Source organism: Ambystoma mexicanum, chromosome 10 (assembly GCF_040938575.1).
Source record: "Ambystoma mexicanum isolate Mex_15411 chromosome 10, UKY_AmexF1_1, whole genome shotgun sequence".
Classification (NCBI taxonomy): domain Eukaryota; kingdom Metazoa; phylum Chordata; class Amphibia; order Caudata; family Ambystomatidae; genus Ambystoma; species Ambystoma mexicanum.
In genome coordinates this window covers 847,397,458-847,420,464 of record NC_090932.1, presented here as the reverse complement: position 1 = coordinate 847,420,464, position 23,007 = coordinate 847,397,458, and the positions used below count along the sequence as shown (strand labels likewise).

Here is a 23,007-nt window from a genome sequence, read left to right as displayed (position 1 = left end):
GGAGGGACCCGGGCCATACAATGGGGAACAACAAAAGACAGGCGAAAATTGACCAATTTGCATGCCAGGACGGGGCCTCATCCCCCTTCAATGGTACCTCCTCCTCCAGCCCGATTGATGTCTCCCCCATAATCAAACTCTCCTCACCCTAAAAAACAGCACAGACAGTTTGGAATCCAAAATGGACACTCACATGTAAGGCGGAGACCTCTGCTATTCAGATTAATAAATTGTGTGGCCGCATGACTGAAGCCAAACAACTCATTGGTGACGAGGACAGGCTATCATCTTTGCAGAGGAAAGTCACCATGCTACAACAATCTGTGAGACGTGTAAAGGCCAAGAATTATGATCTTGAAGGGAAGTCATGTAGGAACAACGTCTGCATCATTGGGGTCCCGGAGTCCACCCAGATAGACAACATGGAGAGATTTGTTGAAAGGCTCCTCACAGAAATACTTGACCAACCCCCACTGTCCAACATGTTCTAGGTTGAAAGGTCCCATCGCTCCTTCACCCAGAGGCCACCCCCTGGAACCCCTGACTGGCCCATTATCACCAGAATCCTCAATTACAGACAGAGATCTCCTCCTTAAGGCGGCCAGGGACAAGGGCGAATTAAGATTTGGCTTATCAATCATCAGACTATTTCTTGACTTCAGCCCACAAGTACAGGAACAACGGAAATAGTTTCAAGCTGTTAAAAACGAACTCAGAAAGAAAAACATGCAATACGCTGTGATGTTTCCTGCTAAGCTTTGCATCCTCCACAATGGCAAATCCTGGTTCTTCACAAGTCCTGCAGCAATGGATAGGTTCATCCCCGAACTTCCTGACTATGCTGACGCCCGAGCCGCCCAAAACAGCTGATTCAAATCACCTGTGGCCCAGCTAATTTGCCACTATATTGGTTTGCCGCCCGCCCAGGCTCACCCCCTGCTCAGTGGGCCAATTGTTGGTTTTTTCCGCCCTAATTCTGCCTACAGTGGCTTGATGTGTCACAACTTCTCTAAATCTGAAGAACAAAGTGTCTGAACCGCAATGGTACGACATTGTGTCATGGTTGCTGGCCTCTCGAGCTACATGCACACGCGCAGTACCCAGTCGGTACAGCCACTGCGTGCATTGTTTAAAAGGTTGGGGTTAATTGGGTTGGGTTATTTACCAATAAGTTGCTATTTCCGGTGTGGGTGGGGGATGGTGGGGCATTTGATGTTCCATACAAGGTGCTCAATCAGGCTGGGTTCAGATTTGCAATCTTATCCACTGGCTGGAAACAAGACACTCATGGAAGTGTATGGAGGTGGGATGCTGCATAGGACGTTTCAATGCGTTTCAATATTGTCCACTCAGACAATGAGGGTGAATTCGTAAATCTAATGTCTTGGAATATACGAGGAGTCACCAATGATAAGAAATTTCGGTTGGTGATCAAGCATGCTAAGCTACAGGGGGTCAATGTGTTGTGCCTGCAGGAAATGAATATCGCACAGGAAGCTCCATTCGACTGGCAGAGGGCAGGGGGATCCATCAATATGTCTTTCCTTTTCATCCCAATCAAGGGGTGTTGCAATATATATACACCACTTGGTTAAATATTGTTTACATGAGAATTATGGAATGAGGAAGGGAGGTATATCCTGCTTGCCGGTGACTGTTTTGGGCTTAAAGTACCATTTATCAATGTGTATGCTCCCAATGTAGAGACTCATGAGTTTTTTCAGAAATGTACTGCTATGATCCACACATTTCAACATACTAATTAGTGTGGGTGTATGACTTCAACATGCCATTATCACTAGACCTGGACCGCTCAAATACAGCACAATCAACACTTTCCAAGACTGCCACTACTTGGGACGACTTTAGCCAGTCCGATAGCACAGCGAGTAAAGTGCTCGCTTTGACACCTGTGCAGAGCCTGCTGACTCAAGTTTGAATCCCGGCAGGGCTAAACTTGGCCTTTCATCCTTTCGAGGTCGATAAATGAGCACCACACACCGTGGGTGATAATAAGCAGCGCTCAGATACCTGAGGGTTTGTAGTGCTATATAAATGCTAAATTATTATTATTGCTGATACTCTCGGCCTAGTAGACATCTGGAGACACTTTCACCCCAACACAAACGTTTTCCTTTTTTCCGGGGGCACATGGAACATCCTCTAGGAAAGACTACATCATGCTGTCCATCCCCTTGGCTGACACAACAAAGACCACTAGACTATTACAGAGAACAATGTCTGACCACTCCCCTGTAATGGCTGTGACCCTTGTCCCTGACATGCTACGCTGCCCCCTCACTGGCGCTTCCACCCTAGCGCCCCCGAGGATGTGCTGTTCTGTGACGACATCCTTGAATATTTCCACAACAACGTAAACTCTGTCCCCGACTACAGAACGGTCTGGGAGGCCTTTAAGGTTTGTATTAGGGGTAGCTGCATCTTTAGGGAGGGAGGTGTCCTTAAGTCCCTATGGACTATGCTTTGTCGCTTATAAGGGGAAATGAAAATCCTAGAACAAAGACAGACTCGGGGCAGTGACACTGAGCTCGAAAAACAACTCTCCGAGAAGTGTCTGGAGCATTCCGAGGCCGCACTCAGGGAAGACAAATACATGGGGGACCCTACCCTGGCAACTAAATATGCAGAGGTAGGTAGACCTAGCCGCACCCTGACTTGGGCGATCCGTAAAGATAAAGGACACAGGGGAATCATGGAGGTAGAGGAACCGGACGGGAACCTGACCCATGAACCAAGTCATTTCAGTAAACTGTTCCAGGATTATTATACTAGACTATATTTGTCCCAATTGAACGACCTCTGCAGAATACATCTGATCCTACTTAGACCAGGTCGCCCTTGGCTGGCAGGACCCCTTACTCGCTGACCCTGTGAACGCCCCCCCCCTCCAATGAGGAGATTCAGAGAGGGATTAGCGACCTTCCTGGATGTAAATCCCTGGGTCAAGATGGACTTTAAACATCATGTTATAAGGAGTACTTAGATATCCTTGCACCACACCTGTGCAATATGTATGAATCCTCCTTGTCTGCTGGCCTGCTCCCAGAATCCACTACGACGGCAGTGGTTACACTTCTACTAAAACCTGGCAAATATCCTCAAACTTGTGCATCATATAGTTCCATACCCCTTATTAATACATACAACACAATCCTGGCTAAACTGCTAGCGGACCACCTCCTCCCACACATGTCTGCCCTAGTTCTGCCTGACCAGGCCAGATTTATCCCTGGCAGACCCACCCAAAACAACCTAAGAGGACTCTATACTGTTATGCAGAATGTTAAGGAAGAAGTTCCCATCATAGCCGCTGCCCTCGATGCTGAGAACGCCTTTGACTCTGTCAAATGTCCCTTCCTGTTCGAAATACTGCATAGGTCTGGTCTGGGTCTTCAATACATTCAATGGGTCCATCTGCTATACACAGCCCCTCAGGCCACAGTACTGACCAATCGGCTGTCTTCAGACAGAATAACCCCTACCAGGGGAACGAGGCAGGGATGCCCTCTTTCCCCTATCCTCTTTGCACTGGCAGTTGAACCTCTGGCATGCGCAATCAGGGAATTCCAAGCAAACAGGGGGGGGTCGATCTATTCCCATACCTCCAATTTCTCTCTCTATGTAGATGACTTATTACTATACGTTAGAAATCCTCAATAAAACCTTCAGCCATTAGTACAGGAGATTTCCGTCTTCGCTGGGTTCGCAGGCTGTGCTTTAACTGGTCTAAATCAGAAATCCTACCACTCACCCGCACTGCGCTTCCTGTGGACGTGGGAGACGGATTTCGCTGGTGTCCTGGGGGGGGGGAGGGGGGGTGAGATATCCAGGTGTGATGGTGTCCACATCCCCATCAGGCTTTTCGAGGACAACTATTTAGTCCTGGAGCGGAAGGATGCGGTTTGGACTAGTCTTCCCCTGTCCCAGGTGGCCCATGTTGTGCTTGCCAAGATGGTGGTGGTTTCCAAGATGGTCTACATTTTTAATAACGTCCCATTGATACCACCTGCATGGTTCTGGAAACGTGCCCGGCCACTGAAGTCCAGACTCGTCTGGGCGGGTGGCGTGTGTTTTACTTGATTATCCTAATATATACGTATACTTCCTCGTCGCCCAAGCACAGTACGCTATATGGTGGTGGAACCCCTCTTCTGAACTCCCACACATCAAACTCGAAAGGACCATACCTAACCCCTACGACATGAAGGGCTTACCTTTGGGTACAGCCAAATGATCCCCCAAAGGGAAAATAAAACCCAAACAAGTAATTAGCTGAGCATTGGCCCGCATAGCCCTTTTCACCAACACCAATAACAACTACCATGCTGATTTCGCAATATATTCTGTGCATGGTATCCCTCTTACAGCAGAACAGATCTTTAAAACTCAGTTCGAGAAAGTGGGTGTACACTCCCTGGGAGGCATGGTACATGAGGGCAAATTCTTACAGTGGGACACCGTGAAAGACTGGGGCCACTGGAATGCCGTTTCCCTGCTACTTTACTATAGACTATGGGTAGCGCTTTGGGAGTGTTGGAGTGATTTCCCTTCAACTCCCTCCCCCTCCCCCTTGGCCCACTTTACTAACCCGCCAACCCTTACTGGGATGGTCTCTGCCCTATACAAATTGGTCAAATCTCACCGCCCGCTCCCCCCGGGTACTGTTCAGGGCCAGATGAGACAGGGTTTTAGACACCTCTACATGATAATCAATGGTGGGTGATTTTGTACACTGACAAAGAATTGGCTCAACTCCAGGTTCCGCCTTATACACTTTAAATTCCTTCACCAATCATACCTCGCTCCCGCACAACTGCATAAATATTACCCAGAAAGAGACCGCACCTGCCCACGTTGTTATGCTGACCCCGCTGACTGTGTCCATATTGTGTGGAACTGTGCCCATTTGCAGTCCTTCTGGGAGAGGATCTCCGGCACCATGGACAAGATGGTCCTTGAATGTCCACGTGACTCTCCAGTGGCCTGGCCACTGGCTTGGTTTGATGTTCCCTCCAAGACCGTTAGAAAGCTACTGGCCATGGCCTCTGTGGTGGCTAGGGCCCTAATTGCTAAAGTATGGATGAAAATCTCATCACCTAAATTACTTTTACCCTTTTTAAAAATAATAATGCAGGTGGAGACCCCTGCACCCCACCTCTTCCATCTACCTTGACTTACACCCTTACCCCACACCCACCTGTTTTTTAATAAAAAACATACTAAAATCCCTAACAAATTAGACCAAAAAAATGCAATCATTTCTAAATGGTATTTTCGTATTCGATTTTTTTCTACGGATACCTTCGGGAACCAGCTGCATGAACAAATCCACCATAGGTGTGCACGGGTGTGGCCTTAAGGCCTTTGCTGCAGGTTTAATTATGTTTAATAAAATTAATTTCAAATGAGAAAAAAGCTAAAGTTTGATCACTAGTTAATTACTAACAAGGATGGTAGCTATATGTACAGCAAGAGAAAAAAGAACACTAAGCACACCTATTAAGTTGTAAAACTTTTTTCGATGTAAATGAGATATATAGTGGTTAGGACAGCCGAAGGGCTGTGGAGGTTTTAAGGTGCAGGGGAGAAATTCTCAGCCTTGGTATCTAGGCAGGGGGGGGAAGTAATGAAGAAAAAAGGTTTCCAATTCGGAAACCCGCATCCCCTGCACAAATTAATTTCAATCAATTTCTACAAACATTTTCTTTGTAGAAATTGATTGAAATTAATGTTTGCCCCTGATGAAGAGTGAACACGACTCGTAACGCGTTGGGCCAATTGCATAATAAAGAAACTAATTGTTTTATTACATCTCTAACTGGTCAAATTGTATAATTGCTATTTTTTAAATGAATTACATGTTTTCATGTGATGAGACAAATTTATGAACTAACATTCTGAAACACCCTGATAATATATGACAGACTATACGGTTCCCTATTTCGGTGGGAACCGACATTAGACTGTACTTCATAAATACCTCTTAGGCTTATGCCATCTAACAGTGTGCAGGGGATGCGGGTTTCCTAATTGGAAACCTTTTTTTCTTGATAGCTATATGTACAGCGCAAGAAGGACTGCTACTCTTATGGCTAAAGTTTGAGTGGACGCAGCTGTTTTGTATTCATTCCCGAAACATTGTTTCAACCAGAAACATACTGAAAAGAAAACGGATCGAAGAGTTCCTACAAGCGTGAGCATTCAATTAAGAATCTATATTAGAATGTACCAGTGGGTGGGTGTAACAGCCAGAGCAGAAGCAAGGATAAGCACTTGTGGGTACTCAAGGTACATTCAGAGCCCAATGTACAGGGGGTTGTTATTGATAAAGCTCCAGAGTGAGCCAACACCTTCCACAACGTTGACCCATCCCGCCAGTTAATAAAGGACTTTGAGGTTGTGTACAAGAAGGTGTATTGGTTAGTGCATACATGCACGTGTCTATATCAACTTCATGAGTGCAGGTGGTGAGGGTTCAGGGGGATAAAGAACTTGGATAGTGTGCCTTTCCTTTTCAAGGAGAAGAGCCAGAGCTTGAGGGCAGACTTGGTGATGATTTTGGTAGCAGTGCGTTTCAGAATTGGTTGGAAAGGGGGAGGGCGAGGATGGGGTAGGAGCGAAAATAAGATGATGCACATTGTGGGCAAGGAAAAGTAGAGATCGAGGAGGCTGCTGGAGTGGAGGTCCTGGGGAAGGGAATAGCGCAAAAACAAGGTAGCCAGATAAGTGGGGCATTGAATGAATTGATTTAAAGACAAGCAGAGGGAGCGTGAAGAGGGACCGGTGTTGCATAGAGAGGAGGGGTGTGTAGAGGAGCAGCAAAGGTTATACAGTGTGTGATTTACAAAGTAGAGGATTTCATCAAAATTCCAAAGGAGTAGAGGGGTAGCCCCCTAAGAAGGCAACAACAGTAGTCAATAGATTGAATACATGTGTGTAAAGTGATAGTGAGAATGGGGGTGGGGTGGTAGTCCATACATTGAGGAGGTTGACACTGACAGCAGCAGAAGTGATGCTCTGCTGGAGTTTCAGGACAATGGGAGCAGATCTAGTATTTCATTGGATATTGATTAACTGCTGCATTTCAACGGTCACAAACCCTTTGCACAATGTGAATTCCCTATTCGAGACCTTGTAGACCAGCATTCATTTCTGATAGGAGAATATTATGCACTGCACTGTGTTTATAATGCTATTATGCTAACTGTGTTTTACATTGTAGATTGCTGCTACCATTCTTCTGCTGGAGCGGCGACTTCCCAGATTCCTAAAAAAGCAGTCTGGAATTTCTGGACATTCACTGGGATTCGATGACCAAAAGCGATACTTCGGGTAAGATCATCTGCACGCCAGAAATGGTTTCCTTCAATTCGATCTGTAATTCTCTGTGTACTAAGGACGAACATGTGTTCTTCCTTCTCGCACCTACTGTGTTTTATAAGAATTTAAGGTACTTTATCTGAAAACATAATTTCTATTTATTATCAACATCACAATTCGACCAGCATTGCAGTGCTAATGATTGGTTGTGGTGTTGTCTTATTTTTTTTATTTTATTTTATTGTTCATTTATAACTGCACTTAATACTAGCGAGCGGTTTCTAAGCGCGGGATCGGGGTTCGAACCTCTGCCTGAGCTATCCTTCCTCTGCTTCCTTTATCTCAGTTCTGCATTAGTGGAGGTTTCCTTTCAGTTCTTAGCGTCAGTGTAATAGTGGTGGGGGTTCTGGGGCATACTTTGGTCCACCCGCTATCATCGCTCCAGGTCTTCTTGGCACTTCAGCTGTCATGCAGGACCTTGAAGTCTGAGGTTTCTCCTCGACATGTACAGTCTGAACTTTTTTTGCAGGTTGAATAGAAACTTTTGCAGCAGAGTCTTAAAAACAAAATGGGGAAGAAACCCAGCACCAGATGACAGCCAAGGTGAAATAGACTTTTTTGTTTTTGTTTAAATATTTTATTATTTAAATACATTGGCATAAAAAAGAAAGATTTGAAACATACAGAAATATATTCAATATAAATATCGTATTGTAGAAACAACTTTCCAATGCATATTGATAATGTGTGGAAGGCCTAATATGCAGAGCCAAATAAGATACATCTTAATGCATAAATGCAACATTTCAGGATAAACTGATAGATGTATACAATATAAGTGAGAAACAGATAAGACAGACAAGACGGACAGTAACAGAAGGGGGGGAAGGGGACATTATGGGGACATTATGTACTTACAGCTACACATTAAGGGCTAGGTAATGTACAAGAGGAATTAGACATAAGGAACTCGGTATTCAAGTCTGGTAGCAGAACCATGTAAACACACGCACCCACTCACACGCACCCCAGGCTTCATGCATAGAAATTATTTTGGGTCTTGTACTTGTGTGGTCCTTTTTTCTTTTGCAGCCCTAAAAACATTGAATGAGTCCACTTTGGCAAAATAATGTCTGTTACTGTTAACTGATATAATTATGTTGGTGTTTTTTCTGAGACCTCTACTAATATTTACCTGTTAGGAGCAGGGTGCAACATTTCAGGTCTTGAACTCCTAGGCAAGCATTAACGCTACTACCCTTAACGATTCCCGCAGCGTGCCCCAAATGTATAATGTTAAATGAAATGCAACCGATGAGTACATTTGAACAAAGACTTCCTTACTCTGAGACAAAGCCACAAAAGAAGCATCCATATTTGTGCTTTGGGAGACTTTTAGTAGATCAATAGTTACCCATTTACAGCCCATTGCAATACTGCTGTCACAGTACAGATTCCTTCATGTTGCACAGACCAGCATGGGCTGCCTTTAGACTGAAGGTCTATCACTGCTGTCATTTATTTTTTATTATTTACTTATTAGGCTTGTATGGCTTTAAGAAACTGAAAACTTTGCCTATTCTTTATCCTGCTGTAAAATAATAGCAATAATAATAATAGATCACTATTATTATTGTTATAAAACAATAAGAATATACTTAATATTTGATGATTTGTGTAGCATTTCAGGCCAGATTCCTACAGCTTCCAAGTCCTGCAGTAATCGGAGCCACTATTATTACTCACTCATGGGTAGACATCCAAACCTTCCCTCAGTTTCTGAAAATGGATCAATTTCAGACAGCAGAGCAATCCCCCTGGTGACACAGGTCTTCGAGGCTCCTCAGCCTTATACGGTGTCGCTATCTGGGTAGCGTATTACATAGAGGTCGGACAGCGGAGATATATTGCAGGTTGCTCATCCTTGAGCAACGCGGCTATCCAATAGCAGCTCGCGGATTTCTTTTATTGGAGTGATGTAAGTGTTTTTACATGAATATATGGGCAGGACCAAGTGTAGTGAAGTACCCCAAAACCAACCAAAAGAGGCTTGGTGTTATCCCAAAGACAACATGTTTAAAATCACTGGCTAACATGGTGTGATTTACAACACACTTTCTGTGAAAAATTTGGTATACAATCGGTTTAGTAAGTTTATCACATAAAAACGTCCAATATATATCTTTCACCAAGATGATAGGAGCATGTGTCAATGCATTTTTATGATGCATATTCCCGCAATATATGACAGTATAAAAAATATTTTCAGGCTGGCTCTGCCCATTCATGTGTTTGTATTTGTATATTTATCACACACTAATCCCTAGGGAATCAGACAGGAGACCCTGTATCTAGGTGCACATTTCAAAATACAACAGCCAGACAATACAACATGAAGTGATCAGCAGAAGAGAACGGATTTTGTTTTTTCCAAGAAGTCAATAATGTGTCAACCTTCCAGCTCCACAGGGAGCTTATTCCACAATGTGGGACCAATTACTGCAAAGAGTCTATCAGCCCCGGAACAGCAGCTAGTGCGAGGAATTACCGGGAGGTTGCTATGCATTGACCTTAAATGCCTTACTGGCTGATGCCACTAAGCGCAATCAGGTGAAGTATAGCCTGGACAAGCCTGCACTTGAAGACCCAGCAGAGGATTTTGAACTGTATCCTTTGCTGGACTGGAAACCAATGAAGTTTTCACCAAAAAGATGTGTTGGGCGCTACTTTAGAAAGCTGAAATATGAGGTGCACTGCCGCATTCTGAATTTTGTGAAGCCTTGATACTTGATAGTTCAGCAGACCAGCATATAAAGCGCTACCGCAATCAATGTATAAATTGATTACGGTACTGGTAACCAGTTGCCAATATTATTTGGGTATAAATATTATAATTGTTCTTTTATAACGCGTTTAATACCAACAAGTGGTTTCTAAGCGTGGGATTGGGATTCAAACCTGTGTTGCGCTGCGTTGCCTTGCTTCCAAGACAAATGTGTTCACCCTGAGCTATCCTTCCTCCCCTAGGAATGGCAGGGCTCTTTTCAGTAGCCGAAGGTGAAAGAAGTCAGCTCTGGAGACTTCATGAATCAGTGTTCAGAATATGACAGCCTATAACTCCGGCTGCTGGGCCGTTATTCCCTGTTTCAACCCTTGGAACGCTGGGGTGAACGCCATTAGCCCTCGTCCCAAATGCGGGGATGGGGCTAATTTAAAGTATTTTCCTGGTGCGAATGGGACACCTTGTGATGTCCCGATCGTGGAAGGAAAATACTGTTCCAAGATGGTTGCCATGGAAAGGTAAAGCACGGCTCTGTACGGAGTCCCTCTTCAATTTCCATGGTGACCTGCAGGAGCCAAGAAGAAGGACCCGCTGCGGCAAGTGCCTCAGCTGAAATGAGGTTAGTGGTGTGGTGGGAATGGGGAAAAAATAAAACAAACAGGGACGGAGGGTGGGTGGTAGATGGCGGCAGGGGGAACCGGCCTTCAGGCGGCATCTAACATGGGCTGAGATTGCCTGTTTCAGCCTATGATCCAAGCCACCTGATTGACTGCTTCCTCCCCTCTCAACAGAGTGCTAATGAAATATCCTAATCCCATATAATCCCAGATTTTCCAACTTTGATGCATAGGAAGTAAGGAGCCCAAAGAGTAATGGAGGGCTAAGAACACAGTGAGGGTTGTCTAGCAATAAACTCGGGCCAAGCAATAAGACCTCAGTTTTCCTTGGGTTGAGCTGTAGGCCATTACTAGTCAGCCACTCATGAACCTTGGTTAAATCTTCTACCAAGCCAGGGAATGTGTCAGAGGGGCTAGAAGTTTCGACAAAAATCTGAGTATCATCTGCATATGAGTGATATTTTAACTGACACCTTTGTAAGATCCTCATTTATTATTTACTAATATTATTACGGAATTTATTGAGTGCGGACATAGCTCCGAGAAGCAACAGAGCGCTTTACAGAGGTATACACCAATACAGATACATAGCAAGCACTTTACAGAGGTATACAATATTACAGATGCATAACTGAGCACCTTTCAGAGGTAACAACAGAATAGATATACAGCAGGAGGTAGGGTACAGAGGGGTATAGAGGAGGGGTAAAGCTGTACCTGGTGGTGGGAAGGAGAGGAGTGGGCAGCATTTAGCGAGTCAGGCGGCGCGAGGGGCGACATGATGGCCGTGATGTTGAGGAGGAGAGACTCCTTGAAGAGGTGGGTCTTGAGTTATTTTCTAAATTGTAGGAGCGTGGGAGTGAGTCTGATGCTGACAGTGACAAGGTTCCATAGTGTTGGGGCGTAGGCAGAGAAGGCTTGTTTTCTGGCCCTTTCCTTTTTACAGCAGTGGATTTAAAGTCTGCACATGTCCTGGCTTCTGGTGGTGCGCTGTCTGCTGGAGATGCTGAGTTTCACTGCGAGGTAGCTGAGTGACTTCAGGAAGAATGCCTTGTAGATGATGCAGCAAGACTTGAAAGTGATTTGTACATGCAATGGGAGCCAGTGAAGGTGGATGAGGGCCGGGGGGAGGTGGTCGCATCTGTATAGACTCTTGATGAGGCATACGGCTGGGTGTAGGACACTTCTCAGGGACACAAGGGAGGACGGCAGGAGGCCTTCGAGCATGGCCCCCATCCAGGTGGGATAGAACCAATGCTTGAACAATTGATCTAAAGCTGTACAGAGGGGTGGGCTTGACTTTGTGCAGGAGGAATACCAAGCTGTCTCATCAAATGTTGCAAATACAGATTGAATAGTAACGGTGACAGCGATGAACCCTGTGATACATGTTAAGGGTGCAGAAGGAGGAGACTGACATCAGCATCAACTTTGATATAATCAAAAGAAAGAGGAAACCTATCTCTCCCTCACTCTAAGAGGTGTTTCTCTGCCTCAACTAAGGAACTAATGCTGCCTTGTGGGCCATTTATGATGATCCTGGTCCTCCAGTCCTGCAAAGAAACTGGAGTACTCAGGTGAGAACGTCCATTTAGCAAATGCTATAAAATTCACATCATTCCTGGTCTGGAATGATGACATCATCTGCTCATAAAGTTGCAGGTGCTCCCATACCGAATACTTGGAATTCTTGTGGTATGGGGTCAGGAAGCTCTTTATGGCCTTGATTTGTCTTATTGGGTCTTTCCCAAAACCCTTACTCTGCTTCGCTGTCTTTTTCTTCCTCTGCACCTGAGTCCATTCACCTTCTGATTCAGAACTGCTAGCGGTACTCCCTTCCCTGTCTTCTAGGCGTTCCCCATCTCTATGAGACTGGGAATATATCCCAGAACCATGGGGTCTGGACTCCTCTTGCTTGGACCAAAGTGAACTCTCACGGTCACTCTACCTGGAATTCCTCTTAGGCTCAGGATAGAACCCAGTTTCCTCATCCCTCCTACCAGGGAGTCTGGGGAATTCCCCTGAATATACAGAGGTTTTTAGAATGCCCTTTCTATGCTGAGTGTCTGGCCTTTCTCCTTCAGCAAAGCAGGCAAGGTGGTCTTTTTGTAGTCGCATCTTCAGTCAATCTAACTCCCTGACTTTCTCCTCATAAGATTTGTCATGGTCTGAAGTACTCACCATACTCTTCCTTACTTCCCAGGACACACTGGTCCAGCCACTTTCCCTTCTGTGTGGTAGAGATGAATACTCACCAATATCAGACAGGGACTGACCGTCCTGGTCAGTATGACTAGGCCTGGGTAAATCAAACTGCCTCATGTCGCCCTGTTCTGGATAGGTGGCATGCATGAGGTCAGTTCCCATTTGTGCATGAGAGGATATAAATGACTGGCATGGGCCCCCTGTTAGGAAGGATGCCTCACCTGGATCGGTGGGCCTTGTGCCATATCCTGATTGGTCAGGGTGCCTTAGGTCCTGTTTATAATTTTCGATTTCCCTAGTGAGGCTCTCACACCTGTGTGTCTCTTTAGTTATCTGCTGTTGGTAGAGAGCTGGCTTTTTAATTCTGACACTAAGACCTAATTAATCTCATGCTCCGACCTACCAACCGATCCTTTGTTTGCTGCACCTCCTGCTGAAGTGATTCATTCTCCCTCTGTGAACCTTGTAAGCTGCGTGCATATTCAAGTCTCTTTTCCTTCAGGAGACTAATCTTTTTCTCCTGTTCATACCTATATTTTGCTGCCTCTAATAGTTCAACTTCTATTTACTTCACTCGTTCTACAAGTTCATTCCTTTCTTCTCTCATTCTGGTCAGTTCCTGAGAACCTGACTGTCCCTTTTCTATCTCCATTTCCAACTTATTTATCTTTTGTAATAGGACGCTGTTATCCTGATTCAAGAGGTATTTTTCCTGAATTAAGCTGCGTCCTCTCTTGTTTCAGAGTACTTTCCTGCTGACATATCTGATGAGTCATTTTGGGAATCAACCCTTTGATAATTAATTGACTATTTTCAGTTTTCAATTGTTTTATTTCTGATTGGAATGCGATAATGTCCTCCAAAAATACTCTATTATGGGCAGACTGGTCATTTAGCTTGTGTTGCAGTGCACTCAGATTTTCTACACACACTGTACATTCTTCAGTGAAAAAAAATGCGTTTCACGCTCTGCGCTCTCTTGGTGCAGTGTTTTTAACTCAGCAAGATCATGGGCCGGTGACAGGTCTCCAGCCTGATTCATCCTACTTGCCTCACGATTTTGCCAACGCTCTTCTACTAAAAGCAAATTAAAATATAACTGAGCAGTTAGTTTAGCCATTTGTATTTGTTCATCACAAGCAGTTGCGGTCACATAAAATGCCTCAAGTGCTTTGTGCAATATCCCATATTCAAGCCAAACATCATTGCGTGCTGAGGTAACCCACCCCCCACCCCTGCACAATTCTAGTTTGCCAGTTTCCTGCATCGTCCTCAACCCATTCTGCTTTGAGAAATCATTTAGTTAGGAGATGCTCCCTGGCATCCCCAATTTGTACAGCAGTCATTTTCACAATTGGCTTTTTGCACTTTAATAAAACATTCTTTATGCAGGGGCAAACTCACTCTGTTCCTGCTTGATTTCCTCACTCAAATCATTTCTTACACACTCTTAATTTTCTACCTATACACTTCCCTGGAAATCAGGAGTCAAGTCCTAGTGGCACTTTAACAAAACAAAGATGACTTTCCCTCCACCTTAATGCAATTAAATCAAAATGAATAGACTGTCGCAATGTACTTGTCATGGTTCAGGAATGGGAAGCCAAATCCCGCCCACGTTCCCCCAATTTGTAGAGGTTTATTGAGAAGCCACCCTCAACACAGGGACTTCCTTCCCTCTTCACTCAAGTGGTGACACAACAAACTGTTTAACAGATTCTTTTTTTAGCCCTATCTCAGACACATATCATGCCCCTTGGATCCCTCGCCCCTGAGCTAACAATGAGCCAAGAGCCAGGCCAGTGTATGGGAAATATATTGGTATTTATTTAAATTAAAAGTCATAGAAATTAGCATGCAAATGTTTTTAAAAAAGCACTTTATCCACTGCACAACACAATCAACTTCTCTCAGCATAAATAATTCACAAAAGTGAATTAAAAAGAACACATTAACCATTGTACACTTTCTGCCAATTTCATTCCACGAAGTAATTAGACTGATCAATAATATAATTTCAGGGTGATTTATCGCTTTGATTTTCAGATCCCCCCCCCCTCCCTACCCCCTTGCTTTGGTCTATGTTGAGAAGACAGACAGTAAAAATGTGAATGCTTTGGGGAAATATGTGTTTCAGACCCCCCCCCTTACTGAAAGGCCTGTGTTGGGGAAGCTGGATAAAAAGGTTGGAGTGATTTAAGAACAAAGACACCCCTCTTCCTTAATTAAGTTGGGGTCAGCTGGACAAGGATTACCAAATTAAATTATAGGCTATAGTTTCAGGTGCACACTGTAAAGTGAGCTTTGTTAATTTCAAATTTTAACATAATTCCCTCCATACTGTTCTGCCAAATGGGGAATTAATTCAATAAATATTTTTGGTTACATAGGCTAAGGATCTACACAGTTTTGCCCTATATGGTCATTACAGCTCCCAGAGTCACAGGTAGATGCATTTTATATCCCCATAATCGCCTGGGAATTTCATAAAAAATGGTTACAAAAAAATCAATTCACATTATGGTTGCTGAAAAAAAGGCCTAAATGATAATAGTCCTTTTAAATTATTTGTGAATGTTCATGTGGGACACATGGCAGTTTCTGCCTTCCGGCCATTTGTTTTTACTGGGTCAGCCTGTGACCAGAGGTTTTTTTATGAGTTTCTCTGAAGTTGGTAGTTTGCTCTTTGAAATGGTTGCCCCCGTTTTCACACATTTTAGTTGTGTTCCAGCCAAGGGTGAATTTCCATGAAGTCCCTGCTTTCAGAGCCAGCAAGTCCAGAGAACACTGAGCTTTTGAAACCTTCAGCAGCAAATCTTATTGCAGAGGTCATTAGAAGTGAGATGTGATATCCAGGCTGGAAGTGGGAGATTTCCTTTGTGAAGTTTTGGCCACAGCCAGAAACGTGGTCTGCCTTGGGCTGACATTTTCCATGAAGACAAAGTGGCCCCTCAAATATCACTGGAGTTTTGTAGGTGAAACATAATATACATTTTGCTTTTGTGAAACCACACATCATGTTTTGTTTTCCTGATATTTTTCTGTGAGCAGTGATATTTTCTTCCCTTTTTCTTTTTGAAAGCCGTTTTTATTTGCACACCCATGTGCAGGCCGTTTTGGTTTTCAATGTTTAAAAATCCTGTTTTCCATGTCACAGGGATCTTTGATTCCTCCTTTTTTAAAATAAAATGCTGCTTGTTCATTGGTAATGACAGGTAGGCCCTTTTCCAAATGGCTCTTTAACTTTACTTGTAAAACAAAAACAAAAGCCAGGCCGTTTTTGTTTCAGTGTTTAAAGGTCTGCCATTCATGTGAAAGGGACTTCTGTTTGGGGCCTTTAATTGCACCCCCCAGTTTCACTTCTGTTTGTTAAACTGCACATGCTCCTCTCTAACTTTAAACAGCTGAAGAGAATTGTTTGTGCAGCTTGTCGGGCTGCTCCTCAAGTCTGAAGGATTGGATTGTGGTCTATGCCAGCGAATATAGACAAAAATGGTATTGGCTCAGAGGAGGTCTATAATGGAATGCATGTACTAACATAACTATATTTCGTTTATATTTCCAGAGTTGAAGAAATTTCGAGCGAGCCAGTTGTGATGGAAACATCACGATCTGCTGTGTGCTGGAATATCATCAGGAAAAACATTATCCGGATTATACACCTGGACGATTCAGATGAATCGACGCATTTTTAAACTATTCAATGCACTTTATAGATGACCCATACCTAAATGATTAGCACTTCAAAGCAATACAACGCTATTATTGTTTGTACTATAAATGTATGTTTTACTGCTTGTGCATATAAACAAGAGTGTATACTTGTATAAAAACAAAGTATTTGCATTAGGGAGATATAATGCAAGTTCAGGGAGCTGGTGGCCTTTGAGAACAAATCGACCTTCAGTTGTACTTTTCTTCACGTCACCAGAAACACTAAAAGGCATAACGCAGCATTTTACACAATTATATATGGCGAATTCTGTAGATATCCACTCACATGTTTACGAAGAAGAGAGTTTGTGTGTGCGTTAATGTATTATGCCATTGCTGAGAATTTTAATAGATTGTTTACCTATTCGTTCATTCCAGATATGTACACGTGTGTCTTTATAGGATTAATACCACAAACTAGAAAAGTGAGGAAGTATTTTAAAATTAAATCGGAGTTACAGTGTTGCCAAAGTTCTCATTGACATGAATTTAGATTTTCTATTAAGATCCTTATATCATCGGTTATCGTTTTGGGTTGGCCTCATCAATGACATCATCAATTATGGCAATACAGATAATGGCATTTTACTGATCGCATTTTACATCAGAATAGCTTGGTAAATTATAAGTTCTTGTGATTTCTGATGATAAATGCAAGCAGGGGTGTGTGTATGTTTCATGCTGGGGTATGTTCATTGCACAAACAGAAGTGGATTCAAAACCCGTATTTCGCTTGAATGATGTCAGCCATGTGAATTATTTGCCATACATCATATTGATTTTTATCAGTCCCATTAATATTGGATTCCAGCCAATGGGACGCCTAGATCTCAAATTGATCTATTTTGAGGCGATATGCCCCGAGGTGGCGGGCCAGCCCTGTAGGCAACGGCCCGCTGCCCAAATTAAGGGGCCTGAGTGCAGCAAGTGTCCCTTAATGAGGGTGGCGGCCCATTACCTACAGGGTTGACCCACCACTGAGGGGCATATCGCCATTAGCACCCGTGTGGTTCCCTACTTGGGTGCTAATGTTTATTTTAAATTTAAAAAAAAGAAACATACCTTTCCTGCATGGTCCTAACCGGCCTGTGCAGTGCTGCCATCAGGGTTGTCAAGGAAATGGAAGGCGGAGATTTCCCCAGAGCCCCTCTTCCATTTCCATGCCTTTCATCAGGAAAAGAAGATGACGCTCTAGGCTGGGTGGAGGATCCCCTTTGAGGTAAGGAGAGGGGTGTGGGCAGGTGTGCAGGGGCTGCATTTGAGTGCAGGAGGCAGGTGAGGGGGGAAAATAGCAGCGCCAGGTGGAGGGTGGGTGCGGTGAGCAGTCGGGTTGCTCTGAACCCCAGCTTGCATCGGCCAGGGTTTGGAGCAACCTCATTAGCTCCCGCCGAGGGTGCCCATGTTAATTATTCTCTAAGCATGACAATGGCTTTAAATATTCAAAGGAAAACATGTGATCTGTGCATGAAAATAGCTACCCTTTGGTGCACATTGGGAACTGTCCATGTCAGGGAATCACATTGAACTAGTATAATTACCCACTTTGATTAATCAGTGGCTACTAAAACACGAAATCTACTGTTAACAAATGAGTGGTAGTTCTAAGCCTTCAGGGTTTTCCATTGTCGGGTGCACACTGCACGCAACCATACAAAATCCAGTAATTCAGCAAAACAAATCCTTTGCAAAGCTGCTGTTTGCAAAAAGCAACAAATCTTCAGTGAAACCACCCTATTAAATAAATTAAAGAATTTTGTTTTTCAACTATAATCTACCAAACAGGACATAACCCTTTTAAACATTTCACATTAAATATATATTTTCCGTTTTAAAAATATATACCTTTTTCATGCCATACTAAACCAAACTAATCCATGTACCATAAGTAGGTAATGCCAAGCTCCTGCGAATAATTGTAAATTACAACCCAGTTATGGCATGATATATCAAATGTACATTTCAATGTATCCCTCATATGCATGCAAATGGATTTATTACGGCTGCTGCTTTTAAGATGACAATACACATTAAGCTATTCTACAAAAGCATGTGTCCAGCTTGTGGCTTCTTTTCGTGGCAGCCTTTGTCCCCCCCCCTTTCTATGGATTCTTTTAATAAAGGTCACTGTCATCCCGCCCTTCCTTGTAACACTGTGAGCATTAGCTCACTTCAGGAGTGCATGGGGCATGTTCCATTCATTAATGTGTGCATATGTATTTAATACAAAAACTTTTCTTAAGGTGATCTGAGTCATCGCAAGAAAAAACTTGAAATTCAGAAGGCATGGAAAGTGATGAGCATGTTAACTCTGTTGATGTCCCCCATGATGTCATGTTGGATCTCATTGTGAATCCATTCTATTATATGATTTATGTGCTCATGTGTTTTGCAACCGAGGGGTACGCCATGTTAAGATGTTCATCGCTTGCCACATCTGATTGATTTAAAGGGCTGTGTTCCGATCAATCAGATCACCTTAACTCTCCCATAAATAAAGATTTTTTCACTGAATTGCAGAGACTTTTTTTTAGATTGTTTATTTTGGGCCCACTAGCCAGTCTTCGGCCATTCCCAATGCCCATGTTGCCCCAGATATTAAAAAACATACAGGGACTTTGTTGGCGGCCTCAGGGTCCACTGGCCACGGCCTTTGGTCATGTCCACTATACATGTTGCACCAATTTTTTTCCAAAAGAGCCATATCCCCAGCCCAGTAGTTCTCATCCCAACTCTCTGCAGATCTAAAAGACAATCACCAATTCCCAGTGGTCCATAGGCTTCCCCCTCTTCGTATTTCTGCGATAATGCTGCTGCCCTCTGTTCCCTCAGTAATGCAGCTTATTCTGTTCCCACGGTCACGTAACTTTTGTTGATTGCTGCTCTAAGATCAAAATGCTAAAAAATGAAAAAGTCTTCCTCGTCCTACCTGACACTCACCATGTGTTCCCCTCCTCTCTGCTTGGTCCCCTCACTACACTCCCCTGTGTTTTACTACCTTGGCTCTCCCACCTTATGCCCTTTCGCTCTTCGGTTTGTGTGATGCATTTTCTTTCCCAAGCGTGCCTTGCAACCTTATTGCAGGAATTACCACAATATTACTGTGGGATTCCTCTGATAAGCCAAAGGTTTTCTCACCCAAATTGTCTCCCCAGCCCATCCCAAACTCCCACCTTGCACATGTGATCCTCTTTACCCCTCCCCTCCGATAGCCTACGAGACTTGTCCTTGGCCTCAAGCCCAGGGATCGTATCTCTCCAGGAACTAAATATTTGCACTGGCTCCGAGTGGCACCGAGGATTAAGTTCAAAACCCTCTTCATTGTCCACAAGGCCTTCTGGGGCTTAGGACCTCAATAACTTCATTTTTCTCTTCCTAAATATCTTCCGTCTCGAGCTCTTTGCTCATCCGCCTCCAACTCCCTCAGGGTCCGTCGCTTCTCCAAGCAGCGAGTTGGTGGTAGATCTCTTTCTTCGGCTGCGGCCCTCCCTCTGGAACAGCCCCCCTGCCTTTCTGAAACTTGAGGAGAACCATCTCCGGTTCCCGAAGCACCTCAAAACCTTCCTCTTTGCTTCTGCTTTCTCTTCTCCTTTCCCATGTTGATCTCCTGGCTGAATCTAAACTGCACTGGTTACCTGGCTACCCTCTGATCTCAGGCCCAGGTCCCCTCCCCGCCAGTTGCACATCTGCACTGCCCTCCTGGTAACTTTTGCACTCAGGGACTGTTTCTGTATCCCTACAGCCCCTACTAGCACTTGTCCCCTGATGTTTGCACTTACCCTTGCACTTGCCACCAGCTGGCCGCACTTTTTATTTATGGTCTTATTTTTTGTATTTATTGTCTGTATTTATTTTACCGTTATCCTATGTACTACACTGCCCCTTCCCCTGTCCCCACACTTTTCCCCTTCGACCCTCCCCTGCACTTGCGCAGTCTCAATGTCACATGGCCTAGTAGGATTGTTGTCTCTGTCTTCCCTCTGACTCGTTGCGCCCTGAAACACTTGTGCATAGGTGCATTATAAATTACATGACATATATCATGAATGTACCCCTTTTCCTCCTCCAAATATAATTTTGAGCAGTTTTCATTTTGGGCTTCCCCCTGTTTTGCTATGAGAATCAAGAAAAATTGCAGATTAACATTTTTGAAAAGCCTCTTCACTTTTCTGCCGCAAAGCACAATGGGAGATATATGCAAGTTTTGAGGAGCAGGAGGCATCCCCTTTTTCGTAAAATATTTTACAAACTACTGGATGGCTTTACCCTAAACCACCAAAAAGGCACATCTGCAACGTGCCAAAGTTGTTTCTTATTTGGTGCAAGTCCGTGCAGCAGTTTTCACGCAATTGGTGTTCAACTGAAGCACTTTTTCTCTATGGAAAACTAAAAGGGACTGGGCCAAAAACACTGTATATTTTTTTTTTTTTAATAACTTCCATATTTTAACACTTTTCCCCCAAAATGTCCGTTTTGCGGGCCCGGAAAAAGTATTGTTTCAGAAAATGTTATTTAAATAGATATCAATAGATACTGATATAAGACTAAAGCTCTACTTGCCAACCCTCGCTTTAAGTATAGTCTCATTGGAAAAGGTAAAAGTTAAGATGACATATTTGCGCTTACCTAGCTATGTATGTATATATTTACATAGTATATCATACTATAAACATATGAAGGTGAGAAGTTCCTACCAAAGCTGCACTCACCTCTGAGCTGGGAGGATCTTCCCTCAGCGTGCCTCTGTCCGTGGACAACTCGGTCGTGTTGCAGTTTGTATGCACAAGGTAGTGTAGACTCCCTAGAGGTCCACCATTTTACATAAAGCTAACAAACACATAATCTCCATGGCAGATTATGCTATAATATTTTTGAGAATAACGGGAATGCTTAATTGGAGCTGCACCCTCGTGATTTCATGAGTGATGCCTGGTGGATCCCTAATAAGACAGCCCCTCTTGCTTCTATATGGTGTGTATGTGTGAGAGAGTGTGAAAGAGAGTGCAAGATAGATGTCTTTTCTGTCATTATCAAATATAGCTTTGTGCTCACAGAGCTTTCATTGTAAAGGATAGTGTTGATCATTCAATGTATTAGTAGTCAGGAGGAGTTTAAGCCTAAAACATTTATTCGCTGACGTTTGTGGCAGATGTTTGTAATGATTTTGTGTGACTATGTCCATAGTACAATATATAATAGCTTATGTTCCAAGTTTCTGTCTAAAGAAGTAAAGGCCAAAGGTCACAGATCCTGACTGGAATGTCACACATAACGCTGCTGGTATGCTACAGATCTGGTGGGTTTTGATGACCTCGTCTACCTCCTTTCTTTCCTTCACTTAATTTCCCCTTAGTAATTCAGGCATGTTTGATGTTAGTATAATTCATCTTTTTTGTTTGACTGTGTTGCATTAATAAAAGGTGTCATTCAGTGTGCAATTACGGAGTATCCCTCTCAGTTCGTTTTCAATTAATGTATAATTGATTGTGTACTGCTACATATTGAACAGATGACAAAGGGGGGAGCTGCCGATAGAAGAATAACGTGAAATCAAATGTTACTGGAGGAAGAGTAGAAGCTTGGAGCAAATTGTTGACAATACTTGAAACTGTCCAGTTAAATGAATTACCAAATTTGCTAATGTTCAATAATATCTGGAACTCTTATGTGCAATGTTTTGCTGTCAAATTGTACAAGTACATAGAATGACCAATCGATGCATCCAGAATCATCAGATCTGCAGAATTGAGATGAACAGTAGTGTTGTAGTGTGATGACTGCCAAAGGCAAAACCTAAGGCTGTACCCTATTATCCCTTTTGTAACAGGTACAGATCTTTGAGACGTTTTAACAATAGTTCAATACAATTTGTGAAGATCTGTGCTGATGTGGTCTAGTGTCTGGATCATCAGTTGTGCCTTACTCTCTGCCAGATGTGGTGTCCTCATTGCCTTAACCCACGGCACTCTGCTGATTCATAACGCTAGTCTAACTGCAGCATTACCGTCATCAGCACAGGTTTGTGTGCAAGTTGTTCAGCAGACGGAGACACTTGTGGGTTTATCGAAGTTGTAAAACTGTTCCTTTATCCACTGCATTGATAAGGAAGTAGACATTATCATCACACCCAGGATCCTGTGGTAAACATTGCTCACTTTCTTGCCTTAGTTTGTGGACCGTGAAAAGAAAATTCAGGAGACCATGTCATTGCATAAAAATGATAGTTTACCAATGTACCCAAAGTTGAAAATCATTGTGTAGCCTCACCTTTGCAACCATTTACAATGCTCTTGTACAGCTTTTGCAAGCGTAATGTTCAGTTGGAGTTAACACAGCATTTATATGGTGTGC

At 43.5% G+C, this 23,007-nt stretch overlaps 1 protein-coding gene across 1 annotated transcript in view; it reads left to right on the top strand.

Annotated features, from left to right (window-relative positions):
• LOC138491791 (transient receptor potential cation channel subfamily V member 6-like) overlaps positions 1–22,094 on the top strand; it is a 372,724-nt gene extending 350,630 nt beyond the window's left edge. The window contains exons 14-15 of the mRNA XM_069618499.1: positions 7,244–7,353; positions 16,511–22,094. Coding sequence (XP_069474600.1) covers positions 7,244–7,353; positions 16,511–16,640 — 240 coding nt within the window. The 3' untranslated portion in view covers positions 16,641–22,094. The remainder of the gene's footprint in view (positions 1–7,243; positions 7,354–16,510) is intronic.
• The last annotated feature ends 913 nt before the right edge of the window (positions 22,095–23,007 follow it).